Raw genomic sequence first — 18,331 nt, 5'->3', positions numbered from 1 at the left:
CTCACCGTCCTCGCAGATACCGATACCAGTGTTAACAGAGTGGTGAAATTTTGTAAACTGTCAGACCTCGTCCCTAAACTGGTCGGGAATGGCGGCAGACTTTAGTACGTTATAAACTGCTCTGCATGTGGGGACAGCCTTCATTCCCACCCATGAGATTTCATGTTGACTTTTCGTCAGGGCGGTGATGACCGTGATGTCGAGCGCCCCCTCAACCCAACTCATCATCATCATCATCATCGTACGGATCCCAGACGGACGTCAAATATTAAAGATCATACGAGGGTTTTGTAAGCTACTTCTTCGTGGAAGGGCTACGCTTTCAGAGGATTGTCGAATGAATCCCAGTCTAACATCCGCCATTCCTGCGATTACTTGTATGTCTCCTAAATATTTTGTGGAAGTAACTGCTCACAGTGACTGCAGTCGTATAATCATACAGTAATTGGCCCCTGTGCCTGTGTATTCGCAATGCGTTGTATTTGTCTATGTTGAGGCTCAAGTGCCAGTAGTTGCATCAGGCGTCGGTCCTCTGCGCGTCTTCGTGCATTTTCGCTACCATTTTCTAGAGTAGCGACTTGTTTGTATACGACGCTGTCGTGCGAGCACAGCTTCATGATGGTTCCGACGCTATCTTCATGGTCATTCTTACAGATAGTGAAAAGTAGTGGTCCTTAAACACTCCACTGGAATAGCCCGAAATTACTTTACGTCTGAAGATTTCTCTCCCGTTACAAATGACATACTGTGTACTATTTTCTAGAAACTTTTCAGCCAAGTGGATGTGGTCTGATTTTCCGTTCCCTCGTATTTTGCTCATAGGGCGATATAGTGTTACTCTACGGTACACCTTCAGGAAGTCAAGGAACACGGCAGATACCTGGGCGCCTCTATCTGCGGGTTTTTGGGTCCCGTGGACGACCAGAGCGATCTGGGCCTCTCACGATAATTCACTTCTAAACCCGTGTTTATTCCTACAGAGGAGCGTTTCGGTTTCCAGAAATGTCTTAACACGCGAGTATACAACGGGTTGTAAAATTTTACAACAGACTGATATCAGTAGTATAGGCTAATAGTTTTGTACGTCTGCCCGACAATCCTTCTCGAAAACTGGAATGACCTGCGTATTTTTCAAATCTCTTGGAACACTTCGCTCCTCCAGCGTCTTACGGTGGACTCTATGCACCCCAAAGAAACCTCCGCTAACACAGTCATTGCGTTATGTTTGTTTGTGTGCCGGCCTTTGCTTTTGTATGTGTTTGTTTCATAGTATGCGCGTGCCCATTTGGTACATAATGTATCCTGATTTCTTATAGCTAGTGAGGAGACAAATTGATTCTCCATTCGCTATTTATATGCATTTCGCTGCAGTTAACTCACTGATTTCGTTTCTCTTGTTTCAGGTACGTGCAGTGAGCTGAATACTGATCTTTCACCGAAGACGGAGGTACGGTAAGGGGTTAGTCGCCGTACAGCGCAAGAGCGTCAACGTGTACCTGATTTACGGTACTTCAAGAGCGATACACAAGTGAAATTACAAGGTTTTGAATATTCAGAACTGTGATGGCATCATTGTTTCCGATGTCGGTCGGTCATTCAATCTCCTTGCGTGATCGTCTGCACGACTTGCTCCGTCTGCTTTGTGAAACATCTACACGTTCTTGTACACGGCCATAAATGCAAAGTTTCGGGAACGGCTATGGTCCTGCGAATTCTATAAAGTTAAGCTTCAGCTGCCAACTAGATCAACGATAGTACATATTTGCCGGTAGCGGTCAATTAAGGGTTGTCTGGATGTGATTTCAGGCATGTCACAGGAAGGGAAGAGGAAGAAAGAGAGAGTGGAGAGATGTTATAAGCGCAGGGAAAACCCGGAAGAAAGAGTACACACGCTGAAGAGCCAAAGAAACTGGTACACCTGCCCAGTATCGTGTATGGCTCTCGCGAGCACTTAAAAGTGTGCAACACGACGTCACATGGACTCCACTAATGTTTTGGAGGGAATTCACACCATGAATCCTACAGAGCTGTCTATAAATCCGTAATTGTACGAGTGGGCGGACATTGCGTTTGAACAGCACGTTGTGAAGCATCCCAGATATGATTAATAATGTTCATCTCTGGGGAGTTTGGCCAGCGGACGTGTTCAAACTCAGAAGAGAGTTCCTGCAGCCACTACGTAGCAATTTCGGACGTGAGGGGTGTCCTACTGTCCTGCTGGAATTGCCCAAGTCCGTCGGAATGCACAGTGGACATGAATGGATGCAGGTCGTCAGGCAGGATGCTTACGTATGTGTTACCTGTCAGAGTCGTATCTAGACGTATCAGGGGTCCCATAGCACTCAAATTGCACACACCCCACACCATTACAGAACCTCCACCATCTTGCACACTCCCCTACTGACATTCAGGGTCCATGGACGGAATTTGAAACGCGACTAGTCCGACCAGGCAACATGTTTCCAGTGATCAATGTCGGTGTTGACGGGCCCAGGTGAGGCGTAACGCTATGTTTGGTGCAGTCATCAAGGGCACACGAGGGGGCCTTCAGCTCTGAAAGCCCTTATCGATGATGTTTCGTTGAACGGTTCGCACGCTGACACTTGTTGATGATACAATGAAGGCTTTTACGACCGGATGTTTCAGCTGCTGAGGATTCTTCCGGGTTGTATAGCTGTGGTCCATGGAACTCTTCAATCCCTGACGTTTCGTGCAAGGCTGTACAAATGATTTAATGGAATCGTACCGGAGGTTAAACTAAGCAGCTATAAATGTACATAATAACTTTCGGAAATATTCTAACCTTCAAATGCGATTTTTTTTAAGAATTGCGTCGTAGAGCTTTAGGAAGTGGATATCCAAGCTTTGAGCTTCAACTCCTATAAAAATTACGAAAATTGTAAAGTCCTCACGTCAGCATGGAAACACACATTAATATGTTTAGAAAAAATTTGAGGTTACCGAGTACATAACCAGATTTGTGACTGGATTCAAGACTGCCGGCCGCTTTGGCCGTGCGGTTCTAGGCGCTTCAGTCCGGAACCGCGCTGCTGGTACGGTCGCAGGTTCGAATCCTGCGTCAGGCATGGATGTTTGTGATGTCCTTAGGTTCGTTAGGTTTAAGTAGTTCTAAGTTCTAGGGGACTGATGACCTCAGAAGTTAAGTCCTATAGTGCTCAGAGCCATTTCAACATACCGACTGTCGTTCTTCCCACGCGCCGTTCGCCAGTGGAACGGGAAAGGGGTCATCAGTTAGTAGTATCAAAAGTACCCTCCGCTTGCGGAGAATGATGTAGGCGTAATCAGATGCAGTTGAGTATCACATAGCGTTTTAAGAAGACGACCCTTATCCTGGACCGGGATTTACGTTCAGTTTTTGTCGCAGCATTTGTTAAGCTGGACAGTAGTGGACAGTAGCCTTAATGGCCGGATGCCGCCAGTGTTCGGCCGACGGAACTCACTTAAGGCGAGTAGTCGACGTCGTCGTGAATCGATAGGTCGAACGTCACAGCCGGCGGTCCGGTATCTCTGACGCTGGGAGCGAGAGGGAGAGGGAGAGACGAACAACTGCCGAGGCGTGCTGATAGGCGAGCGGCGGCGCCAGTCTGCGCGAAAGGAGCGTGTGGCGTGCGTGTAGTGTGCGTGTGCGTGACGCGTAGTGCGCGAGCAGCCGGCGCCATGGTGAAGGTGAAGGACGAGCACGGCCGGATGAGGGTACGTAGAACGCTAGCCCGCCACGCCCCGCGCTGTCTCGTAGCAACGCCACCTGCTGAGCGGCGAATGCCTGAGTTCTGGCCAGCATATCGCAACTAGCTTCACCCTGTGCTAGCACCTGTCTCCTGCACCCATTGGCGCGTGAGTGTCGGGCGTGACGTCACGTGCCGTACCCGAATAGCTGGCTGCGCGCTGTGCTTGCTGGAAGTAGTTCTTCCGTAAGTAGAGGTCAGACCAAGGACTCGCCAGCGCGAGCTGACTGGAGGCAGTCGGACTCGCATTTACCACTTTGGTCCTAAAGTTTGTAGCATTTTCGTTTTGCGTGTTGGTACTCCGATTGCTACGCGTTTATTTATCACTTGTCATTTTTCATTATTGTAGTTGACAGTTGCTGTTTCAGTTTACGTACAGAGGGGTCCAGAAAAATATAGACACTCTTTGTTAGTTAATATCTTTGAAATAAACCGACATATCGTTGCAACTTTGCGCGGTAGCGTAGTGCACTGATTTCTCAACACCCCTTGGTGCGCGTTTTCCGTCAGATCACAGTGCAGCAATGAATGAAGTAAGATAGTCGTTTAAGCGATGCAAGGCCGCACAGAAATGATACGGCAAGTACGAAAACATCATGGAGGCAGAACGGCAATGGCGTAACGTATACGGAACTCTGCCACCAACGAACAGTTTATCGAATTCGGGGCAAACTTGAAGCCGACGGTACTGCTCAGCATGTGTAAGAGGGTTGCAACTTTAATAGTGGCAACTATTTATTTATGGCTTGTACAAAATACCGGGTGATCAAAAAGTCAGTATAAATTTGAAAACTGAATAAATCACGGAATAATGTAGATAGAGAGGTACAAATTGACACACATGCTTGGAATGACATGGGGTTTTATTAGAACAAAAACAAACGTTCAAAAAATGTCCGACAGATGGCGCTTCATCTGATCAGAATAGCAATAATTAGCACAACAAAGTAAGACAAAGCAAAGATGATGTTCTTTACAGGAAATGCTCAATATGTCCATCATCATTCCTCAACAATAGCTGTACTCGAGGAATAATGTTGTGAACAGCACTGTAAAGCCTGTCCGGAGTAATGGTGAGGCATTGGCGTCGGATGTTGTCTTTCAGCATCCCTAGAGATGTCGGTCGATCACGATACACTTGCGACTTCAGGTAACCGCAAAGCCAATAATCGCACGGACTGAGATCTGGGGACCTGAGAGGCGAAGCATGACGAGAATGGCGGCGTAGCACACGATCATCTCCAAACGATGCGCGGAAGAGATCTTTCACGCGTCTAGCAATACTTTTTTTTTGTTCTAATAAAACCCAATGTCATTCCAAGCATGAGTGTCAATTTTTACCTCTCTATCTACATTATTCTGTGATTTATTTAGTGTTCAAATTTATACTGACTTTTTGATCACCCGGTATTTACAGCTCTTACAAAATAACACGTGTTTCAAAGTTTTACTGACCTTCAAAGTAGTCACCAGCATTGTTTACAACCCGTTGCCAGCGACTTGGAAGTCGTAGGATACTGTTAGCAGTGGCTGTTGTGTTGACAGTTCGAGCGCCGCGGTCTGTTGCCCGACGAATTTGTAGCAATTCTGAAGCGAATGCCGTGAAGTGTTTCCTTCAGTTTAGAAATCGAGTTGAACTCACGAGGGCATAAATCAGGGGAGTGCAGTAGGTGGTATAGCATTTCGCAGCCCCATCAGTCAAACAAATCTACATCTACATTTATACTCCGCAAGCCACGCAACGGTGTGTGGCGGAGGGCACTTTACGTGCCACTGTCATTACCTCCCTTTTCTGTTCCAGTCGCGAATGGTTCGCGGGAAGAACGACTGCCGGAAAGCCTCCGTGCGCGCTCGAATCTCTCTGATTTTACATTCGTGATCTCCTCGGGAGGTATAAGTAGGGGGAAGCAATATATTCGATACCTCATCCAGAAACGCACTCTCTCGGAACCAAGACAGCAAGCTACACCGCGATGCAGAGCGCCTCTGTTGCAGAGTCTGCCACTTGAGTTTGCTAAACATCTCTGTAACGCTATCACGGTTACCAAATAACCCTGTGACGAAACGCGCCGCTCTTCTTTGGATCTTCTCTATCTCCTCTGTCAACGCGATCTGGTACGGATCCCACACTGATGAGCAATACTCAAGTATAGGTCGAACGAGTGTTTCGTAAGCCACCTCCTTTGTTGATGGACTACATTTTCTAAGGACTCTCCCAATGAATCTCAATCTGGCACCCGCCTTAGCAACAATTAATTTTATATTATCATTCCACTTCAAACCGTTCCGCTCGCATACTCCCAGATATTTTACAACAGTAACTGGTACCAGTGTTCGTTCCGCTATCATATAATCATACAATAAAGGATCCTTCTTTCTATGTACTCGCAATACATTACATTTGCCTATGTTAAGGGTCAGTTGCCACTCCCTGCACCAAGTACCTACCCGCTGCAGATCTTCCTGCATTTCGCTACAATTTTCTAATACTGCAATTTCTCTGTATACTCCAGCATCATCCGCGAAAAGCCGCATGGAACTTGCGACACTATCTATTAGGTCAGTAACAGCTTGCACTGTACGTGCTAGAGCATTATCCTGCAAAATGATGGACAGGTCCTGCAGAAAGTGTCAGCACTTCTGTCTCTAAGCTGGTCGTAGGTTCTGTTCCAAAAATGAACAGCATAGAGACAGAAGTGATGACACTTTATGCAGGACCTGACCATCATTTTGCAGCTCAACGCTCAAGCACGTACAGTGCAATCTGTTACCGATTTGTTTGACTCATGGAGCTGCTAAGTGCTATACCACCTACTGCACTTCCCTGACTTAAGCCCTCATGCGTTCAACTCGATTTCTAAGCTGATGGAAACACTTCACGGCATTCGCTTCAGAACTGCTACAAATTCGTCGGGCAACAGACCGCGCCGCTCGAATTGTCAACACAATTGGCACTGCTAAGAGTATCCTACGACTTCCACGTCACTGGCAATGGGTTATTGACAATGCTGGTGACTACTCTGAAGGTCAGTAAAACTTCAAAACCTATTCTGTACGAGCCGCAAATAAATAGTTGCCACTATTAAAGTTGCAACCCTCGTATAAGTAGAGGTCCGGGGGCCAAAAACGTCAATGAGTCTACCTTCTAGCGCTGCCGTGTTGCAGCTTTTTACCAGGGCACGTCTGAAATCTGTGAAGCAGGGTGCATGTGAGAGCGGGATAAGCCTATCAAGCGTACCACGGATTGTGAACGCTGCAAAGTGGAAAAGTGAACATTCCAAGATCGCCGCATGCTATGAACGAGGACGACCCGCATCTAAGGATGGACTATCGCGAGTGGTTCGAAATCCTGCTTCGCCAGGATGACTGTCTGCACGGATGATCATATGGTTTGACGAGGTGCAGTTCGAACTGAACGGTACTGTAAACCGCCACAATTGCGTGTACTGGGCTCCTGGAAATTCTCACGTTACGACTGTGAACGTATCAATCTACCAGGTGTTAATATGTGATGTGCTCTGTCATTGCATGGTGTGATTGCCCCATTCGCCCTTAAAGGTACAGTAACTGGTGAGATGTATCTTCATATACTGCAAACTTTAATTTTACCTGCCACCCGAGAGATGTTTGGAAATGAAGGATTTTACCTATAACGTGATGACGCTCTGCCTCACTACCACAGAGATGTCAGAGCCTTCTTGGGTGAAAATACCCGGACGTGGACAGCTCGAAGAGGAGCTGTTGAGTACCCATCATGGTCTCCAGACGTTACGTCTCTTGGCTTCTAATTATGGGGTGGGACCTTAAAAAATGTTTACCGGCAGAAGCCAGCTACAGTGACCGAGCTACGAGGAACCATCGAAGCGTCCTGTGCCGCTATCACACAGGCAACTCTTAACAGACGTAGCTCGGTCAAGAGTTCAGCGCCATCGACGTTGTTTGGCTAATAATGGGGTCACTTTGAACACACAAAATAATCTTCCCCCCCCCCCCCTCTCCCACCTCCGTGAAAGAATAGTAACTGTATGTCATTTCGTGCCAGTAATATTGATAACAGTATGAAAGAGGGTCTACATTTTTCTGGAGTTCTCTGTATCGTCATTTTGTCGTTTGGAGGTAGACAGTGGAGCTGTGGACGCTAGAAAATGAGTGCCAAGTGGAGAAATCGGAACATTTCCGACATAGATGGGTGGGAATACGTGAGACAGCCAGAAACATTTGCGTCGTGTGTGGAGCTAATGCCATCGGACAGAGCACCGCAAGAAAATGGTTTCCTCGTTTTAAGGAGGATCGTTTTGACATTTGTGATTCTACGTTCAGGAAGACCTTCGGAGTGTGAAGAAGATAAACTGACTGATCGAAAATGATTTAAGACAGTGTACTCGAGAACTGGCCAATGTGGTGAACTGCGATCATTCGACCGTCGTGCGAAATTTGCGTGCAGTGGGGTATGTTCAAAAATCTGGTCTGTGGGTACCGCATGTTCTAACCCAGAATCACAAAAGTCAGCAGGTAGCCATATGTGCATATCTGCTTGTTCGTCATCAATTGTCTCGTGGGCAACACCCACCATTCGTATCCTGTATCGTTACTGGTGTCTTTACGATAACATATGGAAAATAAACGAGTGGTCAGGCCGAAGCAAAGCAGCAGCTCTTACAAAGACCTGCGCGCATCCACAAAAGATAACGTCATGCATCTGGTCAAACAGTGGTGGTATAGTGTACTACGAACTGGTTCCCCAAGATGTAACCATCACTGCTGACATTTATTGTCAACAACTGAGATGTCTTGCAGACGCAATTCAAGAACAACGACCAGGAAGACTGCGTGAAGTGGTGCCACTGGACGCTAACGCCCGCTTTCATTCTGCTAGACTGACAAGAAAGACTATGTGCTGGGTTGGGAAGTCATTCCGCAACCCCATTATTCACCTGATCTTGCGCCCTCATAGTTTCACCTTTTCCGCTCTCTATCGAACTACCTTCAAATAACTTCCTTTCCGGATGAAAATGCCCTCCGTAGATGGCTCGACGAGTTCTTCGGCTCAAAATCAGGGAATGTAAAAGATACCCCAGCGTTGGCAGCCAGTTGCGAATAGTGAAGGAGAATATACACTCCTGGAAATTGAAATAAGAACACCGTGAATTCCTTGTCCCAGGAAGGGGAAACTTTATTGACACATTCCTGGGGTCAGATACATCACATGATCACACTGACAGAACCACAGGCACATAGACACAGGCAACAGAGCATGCACAATGTCGGCACTAGTACAGTGTATATCCACCTTTCGCAGCAATGCAGGCTGCTATTCTCCCATGGAGACGATCGTAGAGATGCTGGATGTAGTCCTGTGGAACGGCTTGCCATGCCATTTCCACCTGGCGCCTCAGTTGGACCAGCGTTCGTGCTGGACGTGCAGACCGCGTGAGACGACGCTTCATCCAGTCCCAAACATGCTCAATGGGGGACAGATCCGGAGATCTTGCTGGCCAGGGTAGTTGACTTACACCTTCTAGAGCACGTTGGGTGGCACGGGATACATGCGGACGTGCATTGTCCTGTTGGAACAGCAAGTTCCCTTGCCGGTCTAGGAATGGTAGAACGATGGGTTCGATGACGGTTTGGATGTACCGTGCACTATTCAGTGTCCCCCGACGATCACCAGTGGTGTACGGCCAGTGTAGGAGATCGCTCCCCACACCATGATGCCGGGTGTTGGCCCTGTGTGCCTCGGTCGTATGCAGTCCTGATTGTGGCGCTCACCTGCACGGCGCCAAACACGCATACGACCATCATTGGCACCAAGGCAGAAGCGACTCTCATCGCTGAAGACGACACGTCTCCATTCGTCCCTCCATTCACGCCTGTCGCGACACCACTGGAGGCGGGCTGCACGATGTTGGGGCGTGAGCGGAAGACGGCCTAACGGTGTGCGGGACCGTAGCCCAGCTTCATGGAGACGGTTGCGAATGGTCCTCGCCGATACCCCAGGAGCAACAGTGTCCCTAATTTGCTGGGAAGTGGCGGTGCGGTCCCCTACGGCACTGCGTAGGATCCTACGGTCTTGGCGTGCATCCGTGCGTCGCTGCGGTCCGGTCCCAGGTCGACGGGCACGTGCACCTTCCGCCGACCACTGGCGACAACATCGATGTACTGTGGAGACCTCACGCCCCACGTGTTGAGCAATTCGGCGGTACGTCCACGCGGCCTCCCGCATGCCCACTATACGCCCTCGCTCAAAGTCCGTCAACTGCACATACGGTTCACGTCCACGCTGTCGCGGCATGCTACCAGTGTTAAAGACTGCGATGGAGCTCCGTATGCCACGGCAAACTGGCTGACACTGACGGCGGCGGTGCACAAATGCTGCGCAGCTAGCGCCATTTGACGGCCAACACCGCGGTTCCTGGTGTGTCCGCTGTGCCGTGCGTGTGATCATTGCTTGTACAGCCCTCTCGCAGTGTCCGGAGCAAGTATGGTGGGTCTGACACACCGGTGTCAATGTGTTCTTTTTTCCATTTCCAGGAGTGTATTATTGATGACTAAAGTCTCCGCTGTGTTTATATTAAACCAATGGAAAAACGCTACGAACGTATCCACCAACCCAATACGTTAACATCTGTGCCCTGCAAACCGCATGTGGAGCGGTGGGAGAATGGCTACTTAGTCGGCTCTGTACGCTCTCTGATTAGTCCCTACAGCAGTAGCAGCAGTATAAAAATGGCTCTGAGCACTATGGGACTTAACATCTGAGGTCATCGGTCCCCTAGAACTTAGAACTACTTAAACCTAACTAACCTAAGGACAACACACACATCCATGCCCGAGGCAGGATTCGAACCTGCGACCGCAGCGGTCGCGCGGTTCCAGACTGAAGCGCCTAGAACCGCTTGGCCACAAGCGGCCGGCAGTAGTAGTATATTCAGCGTTTTCAGCATCCCTGCGGCACTCTCACACTGGTCAAACAAACCTGTGACCATTTGTGGCTGCCCTTCTCTGTGTACGTCCAATAACCCCTGTTAGTCCTGTTAGGTACGGGCTCCACACACTTGAGCAATATCCTAAGATGCGTCACGCGAAACTTTTGTAAGCAGTCTCCCTTCCAGATTTACTGCACTTCCCCAGTATTCTATCACTGAATCACAGCCTACCACCTGCTTTACCTACGACTCAGTCTATGCTATCTTTGCATTCCATATCCGTACAAAGTGTTACACCTAGGTATTTGTATGAATTGGCTGATACCAACTGCGTCTCGTTGGGATAGTACTTTTCTTTTTAGTTTTGTGAAGTCGTAAATTTTTATTTTCTGAAAATTCGCAAATCCTTGAATTTTATCAAGATCTTCTACTGCAGCTGTGTGTGGGCGGTACTTCTCTATATAAAGGGTGCCTCCGTAAGAGGGTGCAAAAGTTTAACACGAGATAGAAGATGCTCCACTGAACAATTTGAGGTAGGGAGCCTCGGCTCGGAGAAACCAGCTTACAGAGGTAATAGGAATAAAATTACGCCACTGTCTACTTTTTTATTTGCATTAGTTAACTGCAGATACCATTTGTACTATATATTATAAAAATGTGCTCAAACTGACGGCCATCAACTTCAATGTAAGCACGACATCAGCAAACAACATTCTGACGCTCCCTGGCAAATATTCCTGGTGTGTTTCGTATCACATCACAGGCAGCTGCAGTTCTGTCAACTAATTCCACCTCCGTATCCACAGCGGTCTCATATACCCAGTTGACTTTAGATTCCCCACAGGAAATAATGGGATTGCGGTCACGTGACCTCGAAGGCCGTGGAATAGGATCTCCCAATCCAGCGACCGGGAAATACCGGTACTGCTCCATCGCATTGTGCTGTAAGTGTCTGAATAGCACTGAATAATGAAAGGACCTGTCGTTGGTTCATAGCACGTTCTGTCATGGGTCAGTGTAAATACGATACAACAGAGCCAACTTAAGGGCAAGTAAAGTAAACAAAACCTGCAAGATGACTTCCTGGTATTCAGGCTCGTCCTCCTTCTTTCCTTGCAGGAAATAAAGACTGTGCATGTAAATAAACAGCACAGGACGTGTAAACGTGTACTACACATGTTACTTGTAAATAAGTTGGAAACCAGTAATGCTACACAAAGCGGTAGATAAGTTTACTTCCGCATCTCCTTCAGCTGGCTTCTCCGATCCCAGGTTCCCTAGCTCATATTGTTCATTGGAGGAGCATTCTCTCTCTCCTGTTACATTTTTGCACGCTCTTAAGAAAACTGCAGATAGCTGCATCATCTAAAAAAATCCAAAGTTGTTATTAATAGTGCCTACATGATCATTAATAAATAACGTGAGCAGCAAGCGTCCCAACATACTTCCTTATTTAACTGATACTATATTTATTGAATGCATTAATTATGAATGTACTTACAAATGTTATCTACTGAAATTTCGTATGAATAGATTATGTGGCAAGATCTATACTCACTCTAGATCGTAAAGTTAGTCCATAAATATTTCGCCATGTTTCAAGAACAGCGTGCTGCACGGCCGTGTCAGATATAAGCAAGATAGAAGGGGGCAGCATCGGCCGTACCTTTTTTAAATCTGTTTATTCCAGATCGATTTCAGCTACTGTGTAGCTGCGTTCAGTGCTACATGGATAAAAGAACATAATGAGAATCAGACACTGAAATATAAATTACGATCAGATCGCAAATACGTCAGCTCGTAAAAAAAAAAAAAAAAAAAAAAAAAAAAAAAAAATGTGGTAAGGACTATGGGACCAAACTGCTGAGGTCATCGGTCCCTAGGCTTACACACAAATTAATCTAACTTAACCTAACTTACGAGAAGGACAACATACACACACCATGCCCAAGGGAGGACTCGAACCTCCGACGGGGAAAGCCACGCGAACTGTGACAAGACGCCCCAGACCGTGCAACTACCCCGCTCCGCCCATCAGCTTGTAAACCGCAAATTTTCATACTAGTTATATCCAAGTCAAGATGACTCGCCGTAAATAAAATCGCACATGGTGTTACATTGACACTACAGTCAACAAAAATTTGAGCTGAGCTTCCTGCTTTAATATCGATGCAGATAACCTCGGTATGTGATTTGAGTAGTACGTAGCTCTTTCTTTACAGTGGTTAGTTGTATACTAATTTTTTTTTTAATGGTGGGCAGTATTTGAACGAGATGGTGCATCGCCACATTGCGGGTTATTTGTTCGTCAGTTCTTGGATGTAAATTTTCCGGACAGGTGGATCGGTACAGACGGTCCAGTATCATGGCCACCGTGTTCATCATACATAGTCCCTCTTGATTTTTTTTGTATGTTTATATTAAGGATCCAGCATTCACTTCACCCAGTTCCTCGTGTGCAAACTATTACGGCACGAATTCGAGATGCTGTAGAGGGGGTGACGGCATATATGTTGGCAAAGACATGGAGAGAAATTGAGTATCGCCTGCCCTAGACCTTCCAAGGGAAACAAACGGAGCACTTGTGAAATTGTACCCAAAATAAATCTTAATGAGTTACGCCACGTACAGTTACTGTTAGTTGTTCTCATAGCGTAGATAATAGCGCACGAGACTGCTGAGCCTTTGCCCCTGAATCTATCCTTACTATCATCCAATGTCCAATTTTTGTGTCGCTCTCTTGTTCGGTATCAGGAAACCAAAGGAAGAACACGCGTGGCGATACCGTCTCTGGCGGGCAGTTTGTATTTCTAGACGCAACTGCCTGACTGGCCAAGTTCGATACTACACTCCTGGCCATTAAAATTGCTGCACCAAGAAGAAATGCAGATGATAAACAGGTATTCGTTGGAAAAATATATTATACTAGAACTGACATGTGATTAACTTTTCCCGCAATTTGGGTGCATAGATCCTGGGAAATCAGTACCCAGGACAATCACCTCTGGCCGTAATAACGGCCTTGATACGCCTGGGCATTGAGTCAAACAGGGCTTGGATGGCGTGTACAGGTACAGTTGCCCATGCAGCTTCAACACGATACCACAGTTCATCAAGAGTAGTGACTGGCGTATTGTGACGAGCCAGTTGCTCGGCCACCATTGACCAGACGTTTTCAATTGGTGAAAGATCTGGAGAATGTGCTGGCCAGGGCAGCAGTCGAACATTTTCTGTATGCAGAAAAGCCCGTACAGGACCTGCAACATGCGGTCGTGCATTATCCTGCTGAAATTTAGGGTTTCGCAGGGATCGAATGAAGGGTAGAGCCACGGGTCGTAACACATCTGAAATGTAACGTCCACTGTTCAAAGAGGTGACCGAGACGTGTAACCAATGGCACCCCATACCATCACGCCGGGTGATACGCCAGTATGGCGATGACGAATACACGCTTCCAATGTGCGTTCACCGCGATGTCGCCAAGCACGGATGCGACCATAATGATGCTGTAAACAGAACCTGGATTCATCCGAAAAAACGACGTTTTGCCATTCGTGCACCCAGGTTCGTCGTCGAGTACACCATGGCAGGCGCTCCTGTCTGTGATGCAGCGTCAAGGGTAACCGCACCCATGGTCTCCGAGCTGATAGTCCATGCTGCTCCAAACGTCGTCGAACTGTTCGTGCAGATGGTTGTTGTCTTGCAAACGTCCCCATCTGTTGACTCGGGGATCGAGACGTGGCTGCACGATCCGTTACAGCCATGCGGATAAGATGCCTGTCATCTAGACTGCTAGTGATACGAGGCCGTTGGGATCCAGCACGGCGATCTGTATTACCCTCCTGAACCCACAGGTTCCACATTCTGCCACAAGTCATTGGATTTCGACCAACGCGAGTAGCAATGTCGCGATACGATAAACCGCAATCGCGACAGGCTACAATCCGACCTTTATCAAAGTCGGAAACGTGATGGCACGCATTTCTCCTCCTTACAAGAGGCATCAAAACAACGTTTCACTAGGCAACGCCGGTCAGCTGCTGTTTGTGTATGAGAAATCCGTTGGAAACTTTCCTCATGTCAGCACGCTGTAGGTGTCGCCAGCGGCGCCAACCTTGTGTGAATGCTCTGAAAAACTAATCATTTGCATATCGGAGCATCTTCTTCCTGTCGGTTAAATTTCGCGTCTGTAGCACGGCATCTTTGTGGTGTAACAATTTTAATGGCCGGTAGTGTAATTAACTCGGAAACGGTGAAATGTACCGAATTTTTTCCTAACAGTTATTTCTCAGCACAACCTGTGCTGCAGCACCATCAAAAGCTCTTAAGACTACTTCCGACCACCCTGTATAGCAAAGTTCCTTATAAATAAAGTTTTGTAGTCACAGAAATACATTCACACCCTGTATAATAATGCTGAAACGTTTACGTTATGTGCAAAACCTACTGACAGTGTCTACGAGGCCGGAACAGAGGATGTGTCACCAGAAGAAAATAAGTCACACTCAAATGATATAAGCATTATCGTTCAGACAGTTTTACGTGACTGTGACACCTAATAACAAGAAAATAATCGAAATTGTAATAGTGGGTTACATGAGTTAGTAGATTGGAACAGACAAAAGCGACGATAATTTCACTGAAGGTACAACAACTGCATGGGGGCTTAATTAATAAGAATGGACTAATATTAATGAATAAATGCAATACTTTTAGTAGCTGTGTGACCGGTTACGAAGTCTCGTAACCGGTTGGCCCTGACTAGTCTTAGCACGCAATCTGACTGCATAAAATAAAAATAAAGACTGACAAGGAATTTCCATTAACACAATAGATTAATTAAGTCCCCTGCAACTGTAAAAGCTGCGAAACAACAAAGCACAAGTGTAACTGTTCTGTGTGTGGTAGTGTGACTCAACGTACATGTATCTGGCTCGGGTCTTTCTCAATACGACAAAATATTTTAAACACCATTTACAATGAACTAATTGAAAAACCAGAAATACTATAATTGCTCATAGAAACCAGAATTACAAGTCTAATAAATGAACACGAGCCAGATGCTTTGTTGGCTGTAGCTGTGAGCAAGAGGAATTGTCATTAAAGAAAACTGTAATACCTTTTTATCTCATTATATATTGACGAAAATATTCTATTACGCCAGCATCATAAAATAAAAGCCCATCTCCTTTCTCGAATATATTCTGACAATTGCAACTTCTTCCATCTATACATTACACCAACCGAACAGCGTCTACTCTCTCGCCCAACAGAACAACAACTGCTGTCCTCGACATCCTCTTAACTACTATTGCTCAGTGGAGGCGGTGGAATAATAATCTTTGGCGCCATATCTGGCGCTGTGACTCAATGTAGCCACCTTTCACAACTTATCGTAATTGGTTCTCATTCACGTGGAAGCAGTCGACCGCTCGAGTCCGCCTTTTGAATCTAGCGCCAGGTGGAGCGTGGAGCTGCTGACGTCACAGTGGAATCCCTGCTGCTGATGCTGCAGCAGTGGTGGCGTAACTTCCTCTTACCTCCCCTCCCTCGCCCACACGGACCCCCACTCACTCCATTCCCAGCTCCGTCTGTCTGCTCAGATGGCGGGACGTGTGTTGCGTCTGCACTAGCTAACTGCTCTGCTGCGGCTTGGGGGGCAGTGCCATCGCCTGATGAAGTACGGGCACAGTTTGAAGGTCCCCTTAAACGCTCAAACATTTTGTTAAACTTAACTACGCTTGCCAAATATTTAACCGTGTACGGTGCAGTTTGACGTGTTTGTAAAGCATAGAACGCGTTTGACGTGTTTGCGAGAAATTTTAATTGACGCAAAGTTCTACAAGATGCCAGACGTTGTTTGTTTCGACGTTTCGCGGCATTGTTCAGTCAAAAATTGTTTTATTACGATTTAACTCACCGCACCGCGAGTTCCCACTACTATGAAAACTATGATATAAAACAAAATAGCTCTGACAGTTACCAAACTGGTAGAAGTATTACATCTTTACCAGCCGTACACAGGGTGGAGCGAAATTCCGGCACTCCGGCTTCGTAGCGCGACTCCTCACATGCCAGCGACAAAAAAAAAGTCTGTCACAAAATTTCGTCTGGCGAGTATTGTTGTTGTTCTGGTCTTCAGTCCTGAGACTGGTTTGATGCAGCTCTCCATGCTACTCTATCCTGTGCAAGCTTCTTCATCTCCCAGTACCTACTGCAACCTACATCCTTCTGAATCTGCTTAGTGTATTCATCTCTTGGTCTCCCTCTACGATTTTTACCCTCCACGCTGCCCTCCAATACTAAATTGGAGATCCCTTGATGCCTCAGAACATGTCCTACCAACCGATCCCTTCTTCTGGTCAAGTTGTGCCACAAACTTCTCTTCTCCCCAATCCTGTTCAGTACTTCCTCATTAGTTATGTGGTCTACCCATCAAATCTTCAGCATTCTTCTGTAGCACCACATTTCGAAAGCTTCTATTCTCTTCTTGTCCAAATTATTTATCGTCCATGTTTCACTTCCATACATGGCTACACTCCATACAAATACTTTCACAAATGACTTCCTGACACTTAAATCAATACTGGATGTTAACAAATTTCCCTTCTTCACAAACGCTTTCCTTGCCATTGCCAGCCTACATTTTATATCCTCTCTACTTCGACCATCATCAGTTATTTTGCTCCCCAAATAGCAAAACTCCTTTACTACTTTAAGTGCCACATTTCCTAATCTAATTCCCTCAGCATCACCCGACTTAGACTACATTCCATTATCCTCGTTTTGCTTTTGCTCATGTTCATCTTATATCCTCCTTTTAAGACACTGTCCATTCCATTCAACTGCTCTTCCAAGTCCTTTGCTGTCTCTGACAGAATTACAATGTCATCGGTGAACCTCAAAGTTTTTATTTCTTCTCCATGGATTTTAATACCTACTTCGAACTTTTCTTTTGTTTCCGTTATTGCTTGCTCAATATACAGATTGAATAGCATCGGGGAGAGGCTACAACCCTGTCTCACTCCTTTCCCAACCACTGCTTCCCTTTCATACCCCTCGACTCTTATAACTGCCATCTGGTTTCTGTACAAATTGTAAATAGCCTTTCGCTCCCTGTATTTTACCCCTGCCACCTTTAGAATTTGAAAGAGAGTATTCCAGTCAACATTGTCAAAAGCTTTCTCTAAGTCTACAAATGCTAGAAACGTAGGTTTGCCTTTCCTTAATCTTTCTTCTAAGATAAGTCGTAAGGTCAGTATTGCCTCACGTGTTCCAGTGTTTCTACGGAATCCAAACTGATCTTCCCCGAGGTTGGCTTCTACTAGTTTTTCCATTCGTCTGTAAAGAATTCGTGTTTGTATTTTGCAGCTGTGACTTATTAAGCTGATAGTTCGGTAATTTTCACACCTGTCAACACCTGCTTTCTTTGGGATTGGAATTATTATATTCTTCTTGAAGTCTGAGGGTATTTCGCCTGTTTCATACATCGTGCTCACCAGATGGTAGAGTTTTGTCAGGACTGGCTCTCCCACGGCCGTCAGTAGTTCCAATGGAATATTGTCTACTCCGGGGGCCTTGTTTCGACTCAGGTCTTTCAGTGCTCTGTCAAACTCTTCACGCAGTATCATATCTCTCGTTTCATCTTCATCTACATCC

The 18,331-nt window shown here is 46.4% G+C and overlaps 1 protein-coding gene across 4 annotated transcripts in view; it reads left to right on the top strand.

Moving 5' to 3' along the window:
• Positions 1-18,331, top strand: part of LOC124552730 (calcium-binding mitochondrial carrier protein Aralar1) — a 719,518-nt gene that overhangs the window by 461,766 nt on the left and 239,421 nt on the right. Inside the window, exon 1 of one of the 4 annotated variants that reach the window (XM_047127070.1) lies at positions 3,655-3,714. The exons of the other annotated variants lie outside the window; for them this stretch is intronic. Coding sequence (XP_046983026.1) covers positions 3,679-3,714 — 36 coding nt within the window. The 5' untranslated portion in view covers positions 3,655-3,678. Of the gene's footprint in view, positions 1-3,654; positions 3,715-18,331 lie in introns of those variants that run through there. 4 annotated transcript variants of the gene reach the window in all.

This window comes from Schistocerca americana, chromosome 10 (assembly GCF_021461395.2).
Source record: "Schistocerca americana isolate TAMUIC-IGC-003095 chromosome 10, iqSchAmer2.1, whole genome shotgun sequence".
Taxonomy (NCBI): domain Eukaryota; kingdom Metazoa; phylum Arthropoda; class Insecta; order Orthoptera; family Acrididae; genus Schistocerca; species Schistocerca americana.
The sequence above is the reverse complement of the archived record's forward strand: the minus strand, read 5'-3'. Positions and strand labels throughout refer to the sequence as shown.